Here is a 19,245-nt window from a genome sequence, read left to right on the forward strand (position 1 = left end):
CGACATGCATACCTACTTATGTAGATATATACATACTTATATACATAGATATTTCACAGGTGAGGGTTCCAAGTTAACTTTTGGTAGAAAGTGACTCCCTAGGTACATTATCTAGTCTGAGAACGGTATTATTTATCCATCAAGTCTTGGTACTGTAAGCTTTTCGAGCTTTCGTTTCTTTGTGAATGGTACCATCACAGATCACAGTCTTGCTCGGATTAAAGGACAAGTTGGTTTTATGTACACCAATTGAATATTGTGTTTAGAGCTCCTTGTCTAAGGTTGGAATATCGTGTGTCGGCAGGGGCCTTTGATAATAGAGCCTATTGTATTGAGGGCCAGACATAGGGCGGTTTGCTTGTACTCTAAGGGTTTCTGCGCCTTGTTAACCAGGTCGAGTGCAGACAGAATAGAACAGGTCACAACACTCACAACAAAACAGGCCACAACAGATCACAACAGAACAGGTCACAACAGAACTGATCACAACCAAACAGGTTAGAACAGAACAATTAAAACCGACCATACAGGCGATTGAATATGCTACAATCACTCGACCTCGCCGAATAAGTATGGTATGTGTATCGTAGAGCAAACGTCTCAACAACAACGTCTATCTGTATGTCTGTATTCTGTATGTATGTTCACGATAAACTCAAAAGTAATGAACGGATTTTCATGCGGTTTTCACCTATGAATAGAGTGATTTAGTTGAAGGTTTGGTTGTCTAATGTGTGTGTGAATTGGTTCAAACACCCATGCAAGCCCGGGCGGGTCGCTGTTATATATTATATAATCGAATGGCAGGAGCAAGATGGGGCATAAGACCCAAAATCGAAGCCCATTATCACCTACGCCTCCACAGTCTGGTCTGGTGTAACAAAACCAACCAAAAGACGGCAATATAAGCTTTAAACAGCCTGCAACGCACTGCTCGTTTAACAGGAACCCCTGGGCCTTCTCCTCGGCACGCCCATTACAATAATTTAATCATTACAGTAGAGGTAATTATGTCGAAATTGCATCTATGATTTTTATTTTTGAAGATAGTCACATCTAGCGTTGCATAATGAAATAAGCTATGATATGAAATCCCTCCATGTGTGATATTTCTTGTCCGGCTGGAGTTTTTGCACTCCAAAACAGAACAATGCGGCATATTTGTAATTTTAAGCGCGATATTATCGACTCTGAAATCAAGTGTTATGCCGCCGATATTTTGTGTAATACCTATATTTTTCATTGAATAAGTTTGATGAAAATAAACCAATTTTTTGTTTTAACATAAACCCTTATCTCTATTCCCCATCGCCACCACCTCCAAAGTATACTTAAAAATATGCAGTCTTGTCTTTGATTGATGATGCAATAATCACAATTAAAAATAATAATCATAATAGTCGACTTGAACACCTGCGCATGACGTCATGCTTGTGGAATGCGTGGGCTGCTGTCTAGACGGTGAGACTAACCCCCCCCCCCTTCCCGACCCGCCGCGTCCCGCAGACGCACGCGCATGGCATGACCGCCACGTGGCACGCCCGTACCTCGTAAATAATTTCCTGCTACATTTCGCGAAGACCCAGACATAAGACCCAAAATCGAGGCCCATTATCACCTACGCCTCCGCAGTTTGGTGTAACAAAACCAGCCAAAAGACGGCAATAGAAACTTTAAACAGCCTGCAACGCCAAATGCACATGGCGCTCTCTGCAAGCATTAACTAAACTCAAGGCCTGGGTTTTTACCCTTAGCATGCCCACTGAACACGTGACGTGACGCGTGCACCGAATGTAATTTTACCAAAACTGTACACAGGCCAGAAATACCTTCTAATAGAGACAAATGTACGTAGAAGAGTTCCAAGAAAGGCAATGCAATAATGCATGGGCAGACAGGCCTCAATCTTCCAACAAATGTTTAATATATGCTTCTCTGCTGTCAGAATGGTGTTCTCGTGTTAAAATTTTGAAGACGCTCATCTCATTGACCTTGATGCGATACGTGAGATACGTAAATCGCGGCCGAAACCCTCCTATAATTATACCTACAATGATTCTGGTCAACTTTAGCTTACTGCCCCACACCCAGCGACAGAGTTTTAAAGAGTAAGTTTGGTTTTGCAAGCCATATCAGAGCTAGGGTCGCCGTTGCCGATATAATTAGGTACAACTAATTTAGCGGGTATTTACTCGTTTCCTGTTCCAGTTGAACTGATAAAATTGATTTTACTAATCATGGCATAGCATTTTTTTTAATGATGTCATCGATTTACATAAAATTAAGTGGATCGATAATAGGTAACTAACACGAATATTGGAGGGTGAGAGCACAAGTCATGATCAACTCAGTTCTTGTCTTTTGGCCTAAAATTTTTCAACTTTGATGCCAAATATCTCATCGACAATGAACTTTGAAATAAATATGGCATACTATATTGCTTAAAGCCGTTGCTGTTAATATGATTAGATCCAAAAGCATTAGAAAACTAATCAAAGGTATTAGATGCCAGGGAGCCCCTTAACAACGAATTTTGCGTTTTTATGCAGTTAACAAATCGATATCAAACCCGCTCCCCATACTTGCATGAGGATATTATAAAATACCTAAATAATTGGTAAATAAATAAACAGTCATTCGCCTTTAAACTTTTTTTTTTATTTCGGTACACAGACTTATTCGCAGTCAAAAAACACATACATTCTTTTTATGATTTTCGGGTTAATCACCTCCACGAACCACACCCCCGCGTCTTTCCAGATTAAAGTTTTCTGTTTAAGAGGCACTGAGAGGAATGATCTAATGTTGTGTTTTCTTAGCACCTCCAGCAAAAGCCCCTCCGCATGGTATCCCGAGTGTAACTGGAGGATGGACCTCTGCTCCAGAAGTTCTTTGATTAGCTTCTTGAGATCGCTCCGGGCCGCTTCCCACTTGTAAATGTCCACGTCAGGTGCTAGCGCCTCGATTGCTGAGATGAATGCAATATTTGTTTCGTCGTTATCTCCGCATTTATAATTGTACCCCAACCCCTTGTTACTGAACCACAGCCTCACAACGAGTTCAATGACGTACTCCATTGTTATTTTTTGATTTTTTAAATTAGTTTTAGAATGCGTATGCGCCAGCTGCAGGTTGCCGGTATTGTGGTCTCATTTATGATAGCCTAATTGGAACATAACCTATAAATGACCAAACGGGATAGTCTTATGTATCTTTCAGTAGGAGTAGCAGAGAAAGCGTTATTATTGTCTGTCCTTGTCACAGTCTCACATTTTTTTATTCACCACAATTAATTTAGTATGGTTTATGGTGGGTAACAAAGAACCCGACCAAATCATGTAAAGTTATGTTTGGTATGTTGTCATGAATCTTAAAACGTGTTTTTAATTTCGCCACATTGCATGACTACGGGTGCACGCGAACGCCACGTCTATCTATATTGAATGCTAGGTTCAATATTAAAAACCGGCCAAGTGCGAGTCGGACACGTGCACGAAGGGTCCCGTACCATTAAGCAAAAAACGGCAAAAAGATCACGTTTGTTGTATGGGAGCCCAACTTAAATACTTACTGTTTTCAGTAATTGTTTTTATAGTGGTAACAGAAATTCAAAAATTTAAAATTATTTATTTGTATAACATGCAGCGGATTACCGGTGTGTCGAATCCTCCATTTAAGTTGATATAACTTGTATTAGGACAGACAGACAGTCAGACAGCGGAGTGTTAGTAATAGCGCCCCGTTTTTACCCTTTGGGTGCGGAACCCTAAAAATTGAAGAGTAGGTCAACTCCAATATACGCAAATTAATGAGCTAACAACTCCACTAGCATCGCATAGGTTTCATGACCAATAAATAAATAAATTAATTAATTAATTTGATAGGGACATTCTTACACAAATTGGCTAAGTCCCACGGTAAGCTCAAGAAGGCTTGTGTTGTCCGACCAATATCCAATCAGACTTTTGAACGTTCTCCCAATTACTCTATCAGACAAGCGCAGGCCAAATTCACTTTCAAGCACATGGAGCAGTAAAGATTCAATAAAAAAACCCCGAATCCAGATATAGACGAATTACACAACATTTTGCATGCTTTAAAAAAAGATGAGAATTGGAACAGTATAAGTAATTCAAATATGTAACTTGTTTTATAATTGGTCTTCAAGTACTTAAATACATGGTCGGCAACGCACATGTAACAACTCTGAAGTTGCGGGCGTCCATAGGCTGCGATGACAGCTTACCATCAGGCGGGCTGTCTGATTGTTTGTTTATTTGTTGGCAAACTACAAACTCCATACATTTGATAACCACAAGCGACAAAAGTCCAACTGCAAAGAAAAGTGCGCCAGTACAAACATACAATAGTATTTGCAGGCGACCTGTCTGCTTGTTTGCCCGTCGATAGACGCAAATTTAGCATATATAGTCGACTAGAAATTGGGTGACGTCATATTTATTAACTTTTAGAATACGTTGAAAGATGTTAACTAACTGTATGTCAGTCAAATTTTAATAAATACTATTACCTACCTGTTTAGACTTGAGTAAAACTATCTATGATAACATGTCCAATTTGATTAGTGATAAGCACAATATGTACACCCAAATTAAAAGAGAAAATTTTCTGTGGTAATCTGAGATTAATTTTAAAACCCTTGTATGAGGACATTATAAAATAACTAAATGATTGGTAAATAAATAATTACTCATTCACTTTTAAACTTTTTTTATTTCAGTAAAACCTACCTATAGTTTGCCAAAGGACTGTCTCATTTCAAGCATAGACAGAAAGAATCATTAGACTTATATTGACCGGGATATAGACCGTGATTACCTTTTGAATTGTTCAAAACTCCGTGAATCATTCAAAACTTATAGAAAGAATCATACTACCTTTGTCTTATACTAGTACTAGCACCCAAAAGAAAAGGACGAGTACAGTTTTTATTGTTCATATTTACTGACAATTTGGTTTAACCAACTATATCAACACACCCAAATTATTGCGCAATTCCCCATTCCCAATTCAAAAGGAGTAAGTAGGTGTTTAAAGGGTCTGGCAACGCGCATGTAGCAACTATGAAGTTGCAGGCGTCCATAGGCTACGGTGACACTGCTTACCATCAGGCGGGGCGTATGATTGATTGCCACTGATGTGGTACAGGTAATAATTTAAAAAAATATATACATATAACTTTCGGCAATGCGCTGGTAGTCTCGTACGTATATCCACACTAAAGGTCAAAAGCGCCGCGAAATTCGGCGCTTACACGCTTAGGTCACGTCAATGTCGCGACGGTCGGCCGGCGGCAGATAAATACCTAAACTGAGGCGGAAATAACGGCATATTTAAAAACTGGACAAGTTCGAGTCGGACTAGCCCACCGAGAGTTCCGTACTTTTTAGTCAGAGGAACCGGACAAGGCGTTCATAGGTTACGGTGACTGTTTACCATCAGGCGGGGTCGTATGCTTGTTTGCCACTAACGTGGTATTAAAAAACCTGACAAGGCGTTCATAGGCTACGGTGACTGCTCACCATCAGGCGGGCCGTCTGCTTGTTTGCCACTAACGTGGTATTAAAAAACCGTAAGTACAAGGTGTTCATAGGCTACGGTGACTGCTTACCTTCAGGCGGGGGCCGTCTGCTCGATTGCCACTAACGTGCTATAAGAAAACAAACTTGTTGTACCTTTTTGCGGTTGGTAAACTACAAACTCCATACATTTGATAAGCAAAAGCGACAAAACCAACTGCAAAGAATAACGTGGTATAAAAAAAAACGGGCAAGCGTGAGTCGGACTCGCGCACCGAGAATTCCATACTTTTTGTTAGAGGAACCGGAGTAACCGGACAAGGCGTTCATACGCTACGGTGACTGCTTACCATCAGGCGGGCTGTATGCTCGTTTGCCACTGACGTGGTATTAAAAAAAAAACCGGACAAGTGCGAGTCGGATTCGCCCACCGAGGATTCCATACTTTTTAGTGACAGTTGTGGACCATATGACACCATTCATAGGCTACGGTAACTTCTTACCATCAGGCGGGGAGCCGTCTGCTCGTTTGCCACTAACGTGGTATAAAAAAAACTGGACAAGTGCGAGTCGGACTCGCCGCGAATTTCACACAACACCTAGTCTCACTATGATTCTGCTGCTGCTCACATATAGTCTCGAAATTCGAACCTGTTACACAGTGACGAGGCGGCCTAGAGGTTCATCATCATCATCATGCATCAGAGACGTCAGCCCGGTTAGCTAAAGAATAGCGCCGGTTCGAATCCGACCTTAGCCACTGTGCTGTGCATGGATGTGCCACCCCGTCACTTTTTTGTTTTTTTTTTCATTACAAACTTAGCTTACAAAGTGTACTCGGTGCTGCTAGCGCCATCTATACATTTTTAAACGTAGCGCCCTCTAACGGATCTTTGCCTAACTAACAAGTGACGTGGTATAAAAAAAACGGACAAGTGCGAGTCGGACTCGCGCACTGAGAATTCCGTACTTTGTAGTGACAGTTCTGGGCTATATGACGTCATTCATAGGCTACGCTGTAGATGCACGTATCCACTGACGAGGCATTAGCGGTATCTATACTACACTATACATTTCATAGCGGATGTTTTTGAACTAACTGGCAGCGTCCACTGACGAGGCGGCATCTATATATTTAATAGAGAACCTTTAAGCGAATCGATAACTAACTTACCGTGACCCCTCTCTAATTCTGCGGACTTTTTTAGAACTACTCGGACGGCAGCTCATCTATACCTTTTTGTAGCGGATGTTTTTGGAACTAACTAGCCACGTCCACTGACTCTAGCGACATCTATACATTTCATCGAGAACCATTAAGCGAATCGATAACTCGCATACAAAGTGGCGCCATCTAGCGGTGATCATTGCGGAACTAACAAGTGGCGCCATCTGACGGATCTTTGCCCAACTAACTAGTGGCGCCTCGGCGGATTTTTATGGAACTCACAAGTGGCGCCATCTAACGGATTTGCTATGAAAATAACAACAGGCGCTCTTACACATACACAGTGGCGCCATCTATACATTTCATAGCGGATATTTTTAGAACTAACAAGTGGCGCCTCTGGCGGATTTTTATTGAACTAGCGCGTCACCCCGTCACTTTTTTGTTTTTTTTTTCCTTTATAAACTTAGCTTACAAAGTGTACTCAGTGCTGCTAGCGCCATCTATACATTTCTTAGCGCACTTTTGAAACGTAGGTTCCTCTAACGGATCTTTGCGTAACTAACTGCGGACTTTTATAGAACTACTCGGACGGCAGCTCATCTATACCTTTTTGTAGCGGATGTTTTTGGAACTAAAACTTCCACGTCCACTGACTCTAGCGACATCTATACATTTCATCGAGAACCATTAAGCGAATCGATAACTCGCATACAAAGTGGCGCCATCTAGCGGTGATCATTGCGGAACTAACAAGTGGCGCCATCTCACGGATCTTTGCCAAACTAACTAGTGGCGCCTCTGGCGGATTTCTATGGAACTCACAAGTGGCGCCATCTAACGGATTTGCTATGAAAATAACAACAGGCGCTCTTACACATACACAGTGGCGCCATCTAGCGGGGATCATTGCGGAACTAACAAGTGGCGCCATCTATACATTTCATAGCGGATATTTTTAGAACTAACTAGTGGCGCCTCTGGCGGACTTTTATGGAACTAGCAAGTGGCGCCATCTAGCGGATCTTTGCCAAACTAACTAGTGGCGCCATCTGACGGATCTTTGCCAAACTAACTAGTGGCGCCCCCTAGCGGAAAAGTTTTGGTCTAGAACGGGAGGAGGAGGAGGGGCTAGAACCGGCACAAACTAACTACTTTTACTTCCTTTTTAATCGCGTCCCGTTCACTGGATTTTAAGGTTTAATTTCGTGTAGCAATGAAACGTTCCTCTTCTTTTCTTCTTTCCCTGTTACCCCTTGCTGGGGTGTATGGCCCGAATCTTGTCTTTCCATTGACTACGGTCTTGGGCAGCTTGGGTAACCTCCTCCCACCCCATCCCCAATACACCCAGCTCTTGCTCCACAGAACGACGCCAAGTGGATTTAGGGCGACCATGTTTCCGCTTGCCGGGCATCTTCCAGGTCAGGGCCACTTTGGATAGGTGGAATGAAACGTTCCTAAAATAAAATAAAGGTTGCAACTGCGCAGTTAAAGTACGAGATAAATAAAACAATTATGGACCCATAAAGTTTTAGATATTTGCTTTTTATTTGTTTTTTTATTGCACAAATGAACAAACGGCGAACTTAATCCCAAAAGCCATTTTCACTATGGCGAAACATCTACGAGGAAAATTATAGGGTCAAACAGGGGCTCGTAAAGCTAGAACTTGTGTAATTTTTAGGGTTCCGTACCCAAAGGGTAAAAACGGGACCCTATTACTAAGATAAGAATCCGCTGTCTGTCTGTCTGTCTGTCCGGCTATCACCAGGCTGTATCTCACGAACCGTGATAGCTAGACAGTTGACATTTTTAGAGATGCTGTATTGCTGTTGCCGCTATAACAACAAATACTAAAGACAGAATCAAATAAATATTTAAGTGGGGCTCCCATAGAACAAACGTGATTTTTTTGCCGTTTTTTTGCGTAATGGTACGGATCGTGCGCGAGCCCGACTTGCACTTGGCCGGTTTTTACTTATGTGAAAAACTATATTTTACGTGATGATAGTCAGGATTTAATATGTTCACTGTGGTTGGGGGTCGAAAGACCCCTTGCAAAGTATGGTTAATTAAGAGTTACGAGTTACACTAATTGTCACAGCGAAGGTTATCATATTTCGAGAAACATTAATATAATTATTTCATTTATTATTTTTCATTATTATTACTAAGACGCTCTTCAAGTAGTTTATCCTATAAGATACATCCATACCTCGGATACTTAGACACACAATTTATTATTGGATAAAATTAGAAACAGAAAAATATTATTTTTCGTTTTGGAAGTTAAAAAGAACCTAGATTTTAATTTAAATTTGACTTTGCGCAAATAATTTGTTCAAAACAAAATTAATTTTAAACTTACAATAAAAAGTAAGCTGAAATTAAAACTACCTATAAAACTAAAACTAATACCTAAAAAAGAAATAAAACATAACATGGGTGACCTAGCCCAATATGTATATATTAGGCTAGATCACCCAGGTCCGAGCCCTGTGGAAGGGTTCCCATAAGGCTGGCTGCGTTCCCCCTTTGGATGGCTATGCCGATCCGTTGGGCGAGGAACGAGCGAGCCCTACGGTCCCCGGTGACCTCGTAGATTTTTCTAGATAGCTGACGAAATAATATGTGAGCGCTTGGGCACCACGGTCCAAGAGTTTTGAAGGTCTACTTTGACTTTGAACTTAAACTTTGAGGCTTTTTTTATAATTCTTTTTTTTTAATTTTACTTCAAAGTTCAGTGTTTTTATTTGTGAGTATATGTCAAACTGATTACAGTGGCGGTAAATAAATATTTGTAGCACTATACCCTGCCTGATGGCGTACAAAAACTTGAATAATTTCCTTACATACTAACATGCGAAATAAATTAACATATCTATATAAATACCTAGTTATTATTAATATTAAAGTCATGTCAAATCAGAAGCGTTAAAATTATACAGGAAAAATTCAGAAATGGTGTAAAAACAATTATCAATTAAAAATCAATGTGATACAATCACATGATGATGATGTGATGTGATGTGTGTGTGAGTTGTGATGTGTGTGTGAACAATGTATAAATGTGATATATGGCTTAACATCTCTATTATTATTGACCAAATCGATCGAGGTTTATGAATCAAGTTTTGCGCGATTATTGTCAATGTACTTACGAAATTCTCGGGGACGGTCAATTACCACAATATTGTTATAGGCAATGTCAATCTCAGTATACCTGTATCTACATTATATGTATGCGTAAAACCCTTAAGCTTTCAACAAAGCAAATGCCCTATAATAACAAAAAGGACTTATACTTCCACGCTGTCCGCCCCACTTTATACTGAGATTAATATTAATCATTCCATGCTGGATTAAGACGTAAGACCATCCTTTGTAAGGTTTCATTAAGTATTAAGGGCGTAAAGTTGGCTTTGTTTAGATTTATCCGTTGTTTATAGTATATTCAAGTGTGAAGATACAGCTTCTATGGGTTACTCTAATTATTACTTATACACCAATGGAGGTACTTGCAAGTACTCGACTGATCCTTCACGATGTGTCCTCTTTGACTGTCTCGATCTAAGTGAACGAGTCTCACGAGCCAGTCCAGCTGGCTCCCGTGCCCCACTACCTAGCTACCTACCGTGTTGCCAGGTATTTTCCCAACTACCCCGTACTAATCGGGGTAACGCAATGATGTTGCCACATTATAATTATAATTCAACTGCTACCTATCTGTCATAAATAAATCATGACACAAGTACCTTAGTTATAGACGCGCCACCGAGCAAACGGAGGTATTGTGCGACTCGGGCCGTCCGTCCGTCTGTCTGTCACATTGCTGAATATCGCGAGAACTACTTAAGCTATCGATTTGTGTGAGCACTAGTCAGACTTCTATAGCTATTCTAGTTCTTGCTGTGAAGTTTGTTATTGTCATTGAGTTAAGCAAAATGGACTTAAGTAGTAGTTATTTTTACTTTGATGTGCTTTATCAGATTCCAAGTTCCGGTAGCCGTACTTATTAATTCACGCCGAAGCTACTTGCCAAAGCGACTTATAAAATATTCTCGGACCATCTGCAACAATAATGAGAAAAGCGACTTTGTAAATACATTAGTATTTAACGTTTCCTTGTCTCTGGTTTAAGTAATGGTAGCAATATTAATGAACAGTCGAGTGCTATCTCTTGCCGAAGTAAAGTGGTCCTGGTCCTTCTATCAAAATGATAAGGGTTGTATTTTAGTGATAGTTGTTAATAATGTAAGGAGCTTGTGTTTCGGGGGGTCTCCGTGAAAACGTTCGGTGACGAAGATTAAATAAACATGATGGAGAATTAGTTATTTGTGCAACAAGAGAGGAAAGTTGATTTTTCTTGCGAGTGTTGATTTTGAGTCCCGAGTAAGCGAAAGATTTTATAATTGAATCACGAGCGAATCGAGTGATTCTAAGTTTGAATCTTGAGCGTAGCGAGGGACTCAAAAACACGAGATGTAAAATAACTTTGCTCTCGTGTGACACATATATTTTTTCACCTCAGTAGTGAGAACATTAAAGGTTAAAATGTATTTCGAATTTGTAATAGACCCCGAAGTATGAAGTGGCAGTTCATGGCCTTCACTAAATTAAAAAGCTACTTCGTCACTCTCTAGAGTGACGAAAGTAGGCTTGTTCGAGCTGCTGAGGTGAAAAATAAATTTGCCTTGTGAAGGAGTTAGGACACGCCAATAATTTTCGTCCCTGCTATGTTTTATGTTACAAGCCCTTAGAGCGTTTTCACATTGTCCGATCCGGTATCGAACGTAGGATCCTACATCCCCGTACCCCCGTAGACAGGCCACGGCGGTGCCCGGGCGCCGTCTTTAGCGGTCACGCACACTACAATAAACATTATGCCTACACATACGCACACAAACAAATATTATCGGTCCAACAGCTGACGGGGGGGCTCCGACATGGCAGAATTTATCGGAAGCGCCTTTCCGTTATCAGATGTCGGAAGGCGCCTATGAGAAAAACAATTGAAAAAGACATTGAATTGATTGCCTATGAGAAAGACAAACAATCAAAAATTTAGTTTTACTTAAATTTGTTACTTTACCTCCGAAGATTTGTTAGTAAAAAAAAAATATTTTACTTTCAGACCTAACCGAAGCGTTAAATACAGCACAATCGCAAGAGATCAGGATTCCCTTCGGCGTCGGAGTAGCGGGCGTAGCTGCTCAGACAAAACATCACATCAACATTAGAAACGCATACGCAGATCCCAGGTTTGTTAACACACAATACCTACATATAAGCCACGGACGTCCACTGCTGGACATCAGGGACCGGCCCGCTATCCCTTATCGGGGTTTTATAAGGGTATTGCATAAGGCTTAACTCACCATACCCTTTGCCAGACGAAACCCTTTGTTTTGCTTTTACAAACCCTTATATAAAGCTACCACATTTGAGTAATCGGTAGCCCAAATACCCTTACAAAACCCTTATCATCCGCTCACCAACACCTTGCATGTTGCTTATAAGGGTTAGCCTTATAAAGGGCTTCACTTTTAGCATATAAGCGTGCTAATTTAAGTCGTCTACCTTGTTTATAAAGCACACATTACTTCGAATCCGAGCGATCGTCGGCGGCGACGGCGGCGTTCTTTGACTAGGCACGTATTTTCTTTCCTTTTCATACACTACCGTAGATATATACTAATCCTGTCTCTTTCACGCAAAGGGAAACCTTTATAAAAAGCGCTTAAAGATAAGGGTAACCCTTATTAAGGGCTAGCCTTATTTTTGGTTAGCTTTTCGGTAAGGGTTAGTCAAAGGTAGGGGTATGAATGGGCTTGCAGTTCAAAAGGGAAAGTCTTTCAATGTGTTAGCCGTGTTTAAGTGTCGCCCATTGAAAGGGTTTTATCGCGGAAAGGGTTGTCCGGTCCCTGCTGGACATAGACCTCCCACATAATACCGCCACCGGCAGCGATCTCTAGCACACTACATCCAGATTCCCAGCGACGGGTACGAGATCATCCGTCCATCTAGTTTGTGGGTGTCCGACACTGCGCTTACCCATCCGTAGCAGCCACCCACAACCACACAATTGCATACAAACATATCACAACCGCAAGAGATATAAAGGAAAAGTGGAAAAACTCGTTGTCTCGGGCGAAATTCGCACTCGCCATTCCTGGTCACCAGCCCGTCCCTATACTAACAGAGCTACCGAGACAGACGTTACTACTGAATACAAAATTAACTTACATACATATTCCTTTCGAAATCAGAATTGTGAATCTAATTGAGCAGGTGCTCAAACAAAACACCATATCACTATAATGAACGCATATGGGGTACCAGGTAGGCACCAGATAGGCACATAGGTTTGTGCGACCAACATAGCAAAATCGAAAGAAATCAGGATCCCGTTATAATCGTTTTTTGTAGAGCTATTAATATGATATAGAGAAGCCTATGGAGCGAAGCCATCTCGATACTTCTTCGAAGGAGTCACGATCCTCAGTAATGAGGGAACGACGGAGGAGGAAGAGGAATATGATATAGGAGGCAAACGAGCAAACGAATCGCCTGATGGTAAGCGATTACATAAACACGTGCAACACCAGGAGCGGTATTCGACATGCGTTAAGTGACGTTTCGTGTTGAACTTCAGTTGAATGGAAGAAATCGTGTGTTGTCAAATAGGTAAATTTGACATTAGCAATCCACAGTTAGGTGACAACGAAACCAAACCGAACCACGCAGAGTTCAGAGCCATTTTAAACCGTATAGTAGTAAGAAAACAAAGTTGATTTTTGTTGCATAATTTTTTCAATGAATGAGTTTTGGTGTACAACCAAATGATACTTTCCACAGTTGATGAACAAATGATTCATTCCACTGTTGAACTGATGTTGAAGCCGAAACTGACAGTTGTGCATCTCGAATAGGGCCCCTGAAGGGTTGTAAGTGCGTTGCCGGTCTTTAAGATACGGTACGCTCTTTTCTTGAAGGTTTAAAGGTCGTATCAGTCCGGACTCCGGAACTACCGCAGGCGACAATTCATTCCAAAGTTTAGCTGTGCAAGGCGCGAGAACGCACAGTTGAGGACTGCCAACCATCCATAGCCATAGAAACAAATATTAAGAATATAATAACGAATTTCCAGGTTCAACAGTGAAATAGACGCCCGCACCGGATACAAGACTGAGCTCATCCTTTGTATGCCAATCTGCAACTATGAGGGAGGGGTTGTTGGCGTCGCTCAAATTATTAACAAAACTGATGGTAAGTGAACTAATTAACCATCAACAGCTAGCAACAACAGCAGCAGAGTGTTGCCACCTGTGAGTTTAAATAGCGCTAAACGCGCAGCGCCATTAGAGGATGTTGACAACTTGACGATAATCTAAGCCCCCTCCTTTGTGACCATTTTCATCTTGTCTAGGCCCTCAGGAATGTGAGGATAAAGGGCCGGCGAACGGCCCTAAAAACATTTTTCATAAGACAGACGCCTTCAGGTTGCAAATAAAAACTTGAGTTGGTTTTAAGATTAGGACGCGGCTAGCTGCGTTGTTATAAAAAGGCAATACCTAATGTTTTCGTAACTCGTTGGGTCAAACCTTTTTATTGTCGCTGTTCTTTTAAAACCAGATTTATGTAAATGTTGCATATCAGGTCAGTTGGAGCACTTGCTCCATTTTTGTATTCTAGACACTTGTCTAGAATACAAGAATGGCCTACAGATATAGGCGGACTAGGAAATAGTTACAATTCTTCCACTGTGAATGCAATTAACTATCACAGTATCACAGTGAAAAGAAAAGGTGCGGTCTCAGTGAAATTATGCCATACGTGTGCTCTAAAATAGGCTTACTTGCCTCTTGGATGTATAGTCAGTAAAGCTATGTTTGGCACGCCACATTTGTATGGGTGTGATGTAGAGGTGCTAAGCTAATAGTTTTGTTGACTGTAAATGACCCGACTGATATTAAATTAAACATTCCAGGCTCCAAAGAATTTTCTCCCCGCGACGTGGAAGTGTTCCGCCGCTACCTTACCTTCTGCGGCATCGGCATCCAGAACGCCCAGCTCTTCGAGTCCTCGGTACTCGAGTACAAGAGGAACCAGATACTCCTGGCGCTGGCTAGGAGCATATTTGAGGAGCAAAGCAACTTGGAGTGCCTGGTCACGAAGATTATGACTGAAGCGCGGGATTTACTGAAGTGTGACCGGTGCGCTGTCTTCATTTTGGATACGGATCATTGTGAATCTGTAAGTATTTTGGTTATTTGATTTTCATATTAGAATGGAGAATCTGCTATGAGGCCCTGGTAAAAGGTAGACCAATAATCTGGTCAAGATTACAGAGAACCGGTGTATGAGGGCAGAACAAGACCAAGAGAGTAGAAACAGAGTGAAAGTAACTTGCAATGACGGATTTTTTTTAATCCGAGATCTAAGAAAAAGCCTGTTGAAGAGTTTTTCATTGTATACCTTCCTAACAAGTTGCACTCATTCCACAAAATTCTTCTTTTTTAAATTCCATTTCTTTTTCAGAGTCACTTGGAGCGCATAGTCCAAAGACCTGGCGGCGAGCGTTCCACGACCCTCGCTCTTCCGCCACCAGCGCCCACCAGGTTCCACACACTCTTCGAACTGGGAGCCAAGCAGTCCAGAACCACATTAACACCAAGACACGACTACCAGTCTACGTTAGCCTGCATTGCTTTAGCGGTAAGAAGAACTTGATGTACGAGTACTCTTCTAAACTACTCTTTTTATGACACTATTACCCACGTTAAACGCTCTCGAAGTGCGTCACAGGGAGTTGTGTGTTTAAGGAGTATATATTTTATTAATTATTACAATACGAATTGTATTGTCTTCATCCTTCATGTCCACTATACGTAGTCAGTTTCTAAGTCTTCTTCTTCTTGTTGTGCCATATCCTCAGCGGATGTCGGCGATCATCTTACGGAACTTGGTTCTATCTTGTGCCAGTCTAAACAAACTGGTTTGGATCAGCTTTTCATGTTGTCAATCCAGGTTACCTTTTTCCTTCCTCTACTCCTTTTGCCGTCGATTTTCCCTTCCAAGATGTTACGAATTATGTTATACTTGTCGTGTCTATAGATATGTCCAAAATATGAGGTTTTCCTTGTCTTTACGGTGGTCAAAAGAACAAGAAAAGAAGAAGAGAGAAGAAGAAGAAGTTTCTAAGTAACGTGGCTTAAATAAATCCTTCTGTCTGACTAAGCATACTTCTGTACAAGAAAGTTTCACAAGAAGTCTTTTCAAAACCTTGATAGGTATGCAGCAATTAGTATAATGTAGACCAAATGTTACAGTATTCAAATTTCGTTTGCAGGTGGCTCAATCCAATAAGGCCTTAAATATCTCCGAAGTATCAGATTGGAGAAAAGAGCACGGTATCGAGTTACAAGACCCAACGAATGACGACGCGAAGGATGTCAGGACGATGCTCTGCATGCCAATTGTGAATGCCAATAAAGATGTTATTGGCGTGGCACAACTAATCAATAAGGTATGTGAAGTTGTAGCAAATGTTACAAGTCAATCAAACCTAAATAGCTCTAAACATCTCTGAGGTATCAGACTGGAGGAAAGAGTACTGGTAATCGGTATCGAGCTAGCCCTGTGAATAACGATGCGAAGGATGACATTGTTAAGGCTAATAAAGATCTTAAACCCTCTAATAAAGACGTTATTGGAGTAGCACTCAGAGACTGACTCACTGGCAGAGCTTGTCTATAAGATATGAGAGGTTATAAACATCTTCTGGGTATCTGATTGGAGGACAAATGCACGAATTGCTAAGTGTCTGCTTCAAGTCTTCAAACATTAAAGGCGGTGTGCCTAAAATATTTGAAGGCTTCCCTTAATATCGCCATGATCCTGACCTGATAGCAATGAGATGGACAGAAGATACATCAATACCAATTTCCAATTCGATCCAGTCTTCTTTAAGAAGTCGAGAAACTTATAAAAGAGACTCCTTTTTAAGTTGGTTACCAGTCGTTTAGATTCACGTTTAATTTATCTTTCAGGAAAACCGTTGTCAATTCACCGACGGCGATATATCGATATTCGAGGCATTCGCCATCTTTTGCGGTCTGGGCATCCACAACACGCAGATGTATGAAAACGCTTGCAAGCTGATGGCTAAACAAAAGGTATGCTACCGTTTACTGTATTGGGTTTTGAGAACCCAAAAATTCAACTGTTTTGACCTACTTTCGCCAAAGTTGCTGATCGTTTAAATGGTACCTACCCGAATTGTAATACTTGTTTATTCGCACTTAAACTATCGTGAGACATATTTCAAAATATTTATCAGTACGGTTTTTACTCACTATTATTTTTAGTCGCTTTTTGCGACATGTTTCGGATTCTTTGGGAATCCATCCTCAGGCACGAGTGTCCGCGGCGGTTGTACGTCATATACTTGTTTATTGTTAACAGGTTGCGTTAGAATGTCTGTCATACCACGCCACAGCCTCAGCAGAAGACACCAACAAGCTCTGTCAGGAAATTATCCCCACTGCTGAAACCTACAATCTTTACAGCTTTCAGTTCCATGGTAAGAATTCCAATTTATTTTATTTTATTTTATTTATTTGGAAAGCAAACAGAAATAAGTGAGCAGGAGATGAGTTTACAAATACACATTAGGGAAATTCACTTATTTCCTTAACAACTCTTACTAAAACATGTAATGGAAATATACTACACTTAAACTACTCTTAGGGTACTAAATATAGTTACTAATTTACTAATACTAAATTGACTAAGAATTTTTGAAATAAAGGAAAAAAGGAAAAAAATACCGTCTCGAGCGAGATTGGAGCTAGTGTCTCTGAAACACTGACTCTAACGTTCTACCAACTGACCTACTGAAGTTTACCCTCATCGGTCTGGTGTGTGAGAGAGACAGCACTATTCACTTATATGGCGATGTCTCACTCGCACACTGAAGCGGCGTGTAGATCCGCATCCAATGTAAAGACCGCCATATCCTTCACTATTTTCATCCTAATTACTAATATAATTTTTAATTTCTCCCTTTTCTTATTTTCAGACTTCGACCTTTCTGACGAAGACACGTGCAGAGCGACGCTTCGAATGTTCCTACAGTGCAACTTGGTGGAGAAGTTCCACATACCTTATGACGTAAGCACAAAAAAACTACTATACTGTAGGTACAGGTACAGTCAAGTGTAAAAATATGGGTGCGTATAACTTACTCAAAAATATGTCCCAGTTCTTAATTCGCTGACATAAGAGCTATGGGACATATTTTTGAGTATGATGTGTGCACCCATATTTTTACACTAGTTGATGCTGTTACAACCAAATTATTTTTGACTTCCAAAGATAAATTCGAATACTAATACAGCATGCCTGTGTTTGCTGTGTCATTTACAGGTCAATTCACAAGAGCTGGCATGAATGGAACGAATGAGTGAATGGAAATATCTATGACATTAAACAATAAAAATATGGAGGCTCTGACTGTGTACCGGATCATAGACATAGTATATACAAGTAGTTATAGACGCGCCACCGAGCGGCCGGGGGTAAGAGAAAGAATATTCATATACAATTTGGGCAGCATAGGATTTGTTCTCTTTCACGCTTATAAATTTCGGTATTTCGCCATCGCCTCCTACCTATGATGCCACCCGGTCGGTGATAAGGACAAAGCATGGCACTATTTTCTCTTTCCTCTTATAGGAATCGCAATAAGACTATCTTTCTCTATCAAAGAGTGTCAGACCCTTGGTACCGGATACATGTGTCACTCAAGTTTCGTTCACTCCATGTTCCCTCCATTCGTGCCAGCTTTCGTGAAACGACCTGTGATTTCTAGTGCATACATTTTTATGATGATATATTTTCAGGTCTTATGTCGTTGGATACTAAGTGTCAAAAAGAACTATAGACCAGTAAAGTACCACAACTGGCGACACGCCTTAAACGTAGCACAGACCATGTTCGCGATGCTGAAGACAGGCAAGATGGAGCGATTCATGTCGGACCTAGAAATCTTAGGTAAGGTGAAACTCTATTATGTAATGCGTCTATACTCATACATGAAATATCACAAAATATAAAACGCATATTCAATTAAATTTGTAGGAATTTTCGGTTACCCTGACCACTGGGTTTCTCCTTAGTTATTGGGTTTTTTCGGTATTATTTCTCCTCACTTGAGAGATTTCCCGATTACGCCGGAGTCAGCATTTGGCCACTGACATATATGTATAAAAAAGCTGTCGAGAACAAATTGTGTCCGCCAGGTGTTAGCCATTTATTGCGTTTGACTTCTGTTACTAAGCTAAAGAATAAGCGCAGCCAGTAGCAATGAAGTGCATTCACTTCATTGAGGTGCGGAAACATTTTCTTCGAGAGGCCGCCTCTAGGTATACATATTACCTCAATGCATTTGGCATACTAATCCCAAGTTTTTATAAAAGCACCTGCTATCTGACTTTCTTCAGAAAAATAAACTAGGCCTCAACAATTTTTTGT

At 40.8% G+C, this 19,245-nt stretch overlaps 1 protein-coding gene across 2 annotated transcripts in view; it reads left to right on the plus strand.

The window, feature by feature from the left end:
• LOC134750474 (cGMP-specific 3',5'-cyclic phosphodiesterase-like) overlaps nt 1-19,245 on the plus strand; it is a 200,042-nt gene that overhangs the window by 173,361 nt on the left and 7,436 nt on the right. For both annotated transcript variants that reach the window (XM_063685638.1, XM_063685639.1), the window contains 9 exons: nt 11,843-11,969; nt 13,859-13,977; nt 14,699-14,964; nt 15,250-15,426; nt 16,061-16,237; nt 16,761-16,886; nt 17,176-17,293; nt 17,792-17,883; nt 18,615-18,765. In XM_063685638.1, the coding sequence (XP_063541708.1) occupies nt 11,843-11,969; nt 13,859-13,977; nt 14,699-14,964; nt 15,250-15,426; nt 16,061-16,237; nt 16,761-16,886; nt 17,176-17,293; nt 17,792-17,883; nt 18,615-18,765 (1,353 nt within the window). The remainder of the gene's footprint in view (nt 1-11,842; nt 11,970-13,858; nt 13,978-14,698; nt 14,965-15,249; nt 15,427-16,060; nt 16,238-16,760; nt 16,887-17,175; nt 17,294-17,791; nt 17,884-18,614; nt 18,766-19,245) is intronic.

This window comes from Cydia strobilella, chromosome 20 (assembly GCF_947568885.1).
Source record: "Cydia strobilella chromosome 20, ilCydStro3.1, whole genome shotgun sequence".
In the NCBI taxonomy this organism is placed as follows: domain Eukaryota; kingdom Metazoa; phylum Arthropoda; class Insecta; order Lepidoptera; family Tortricidae; genus Cydia; species Cydia strobilella.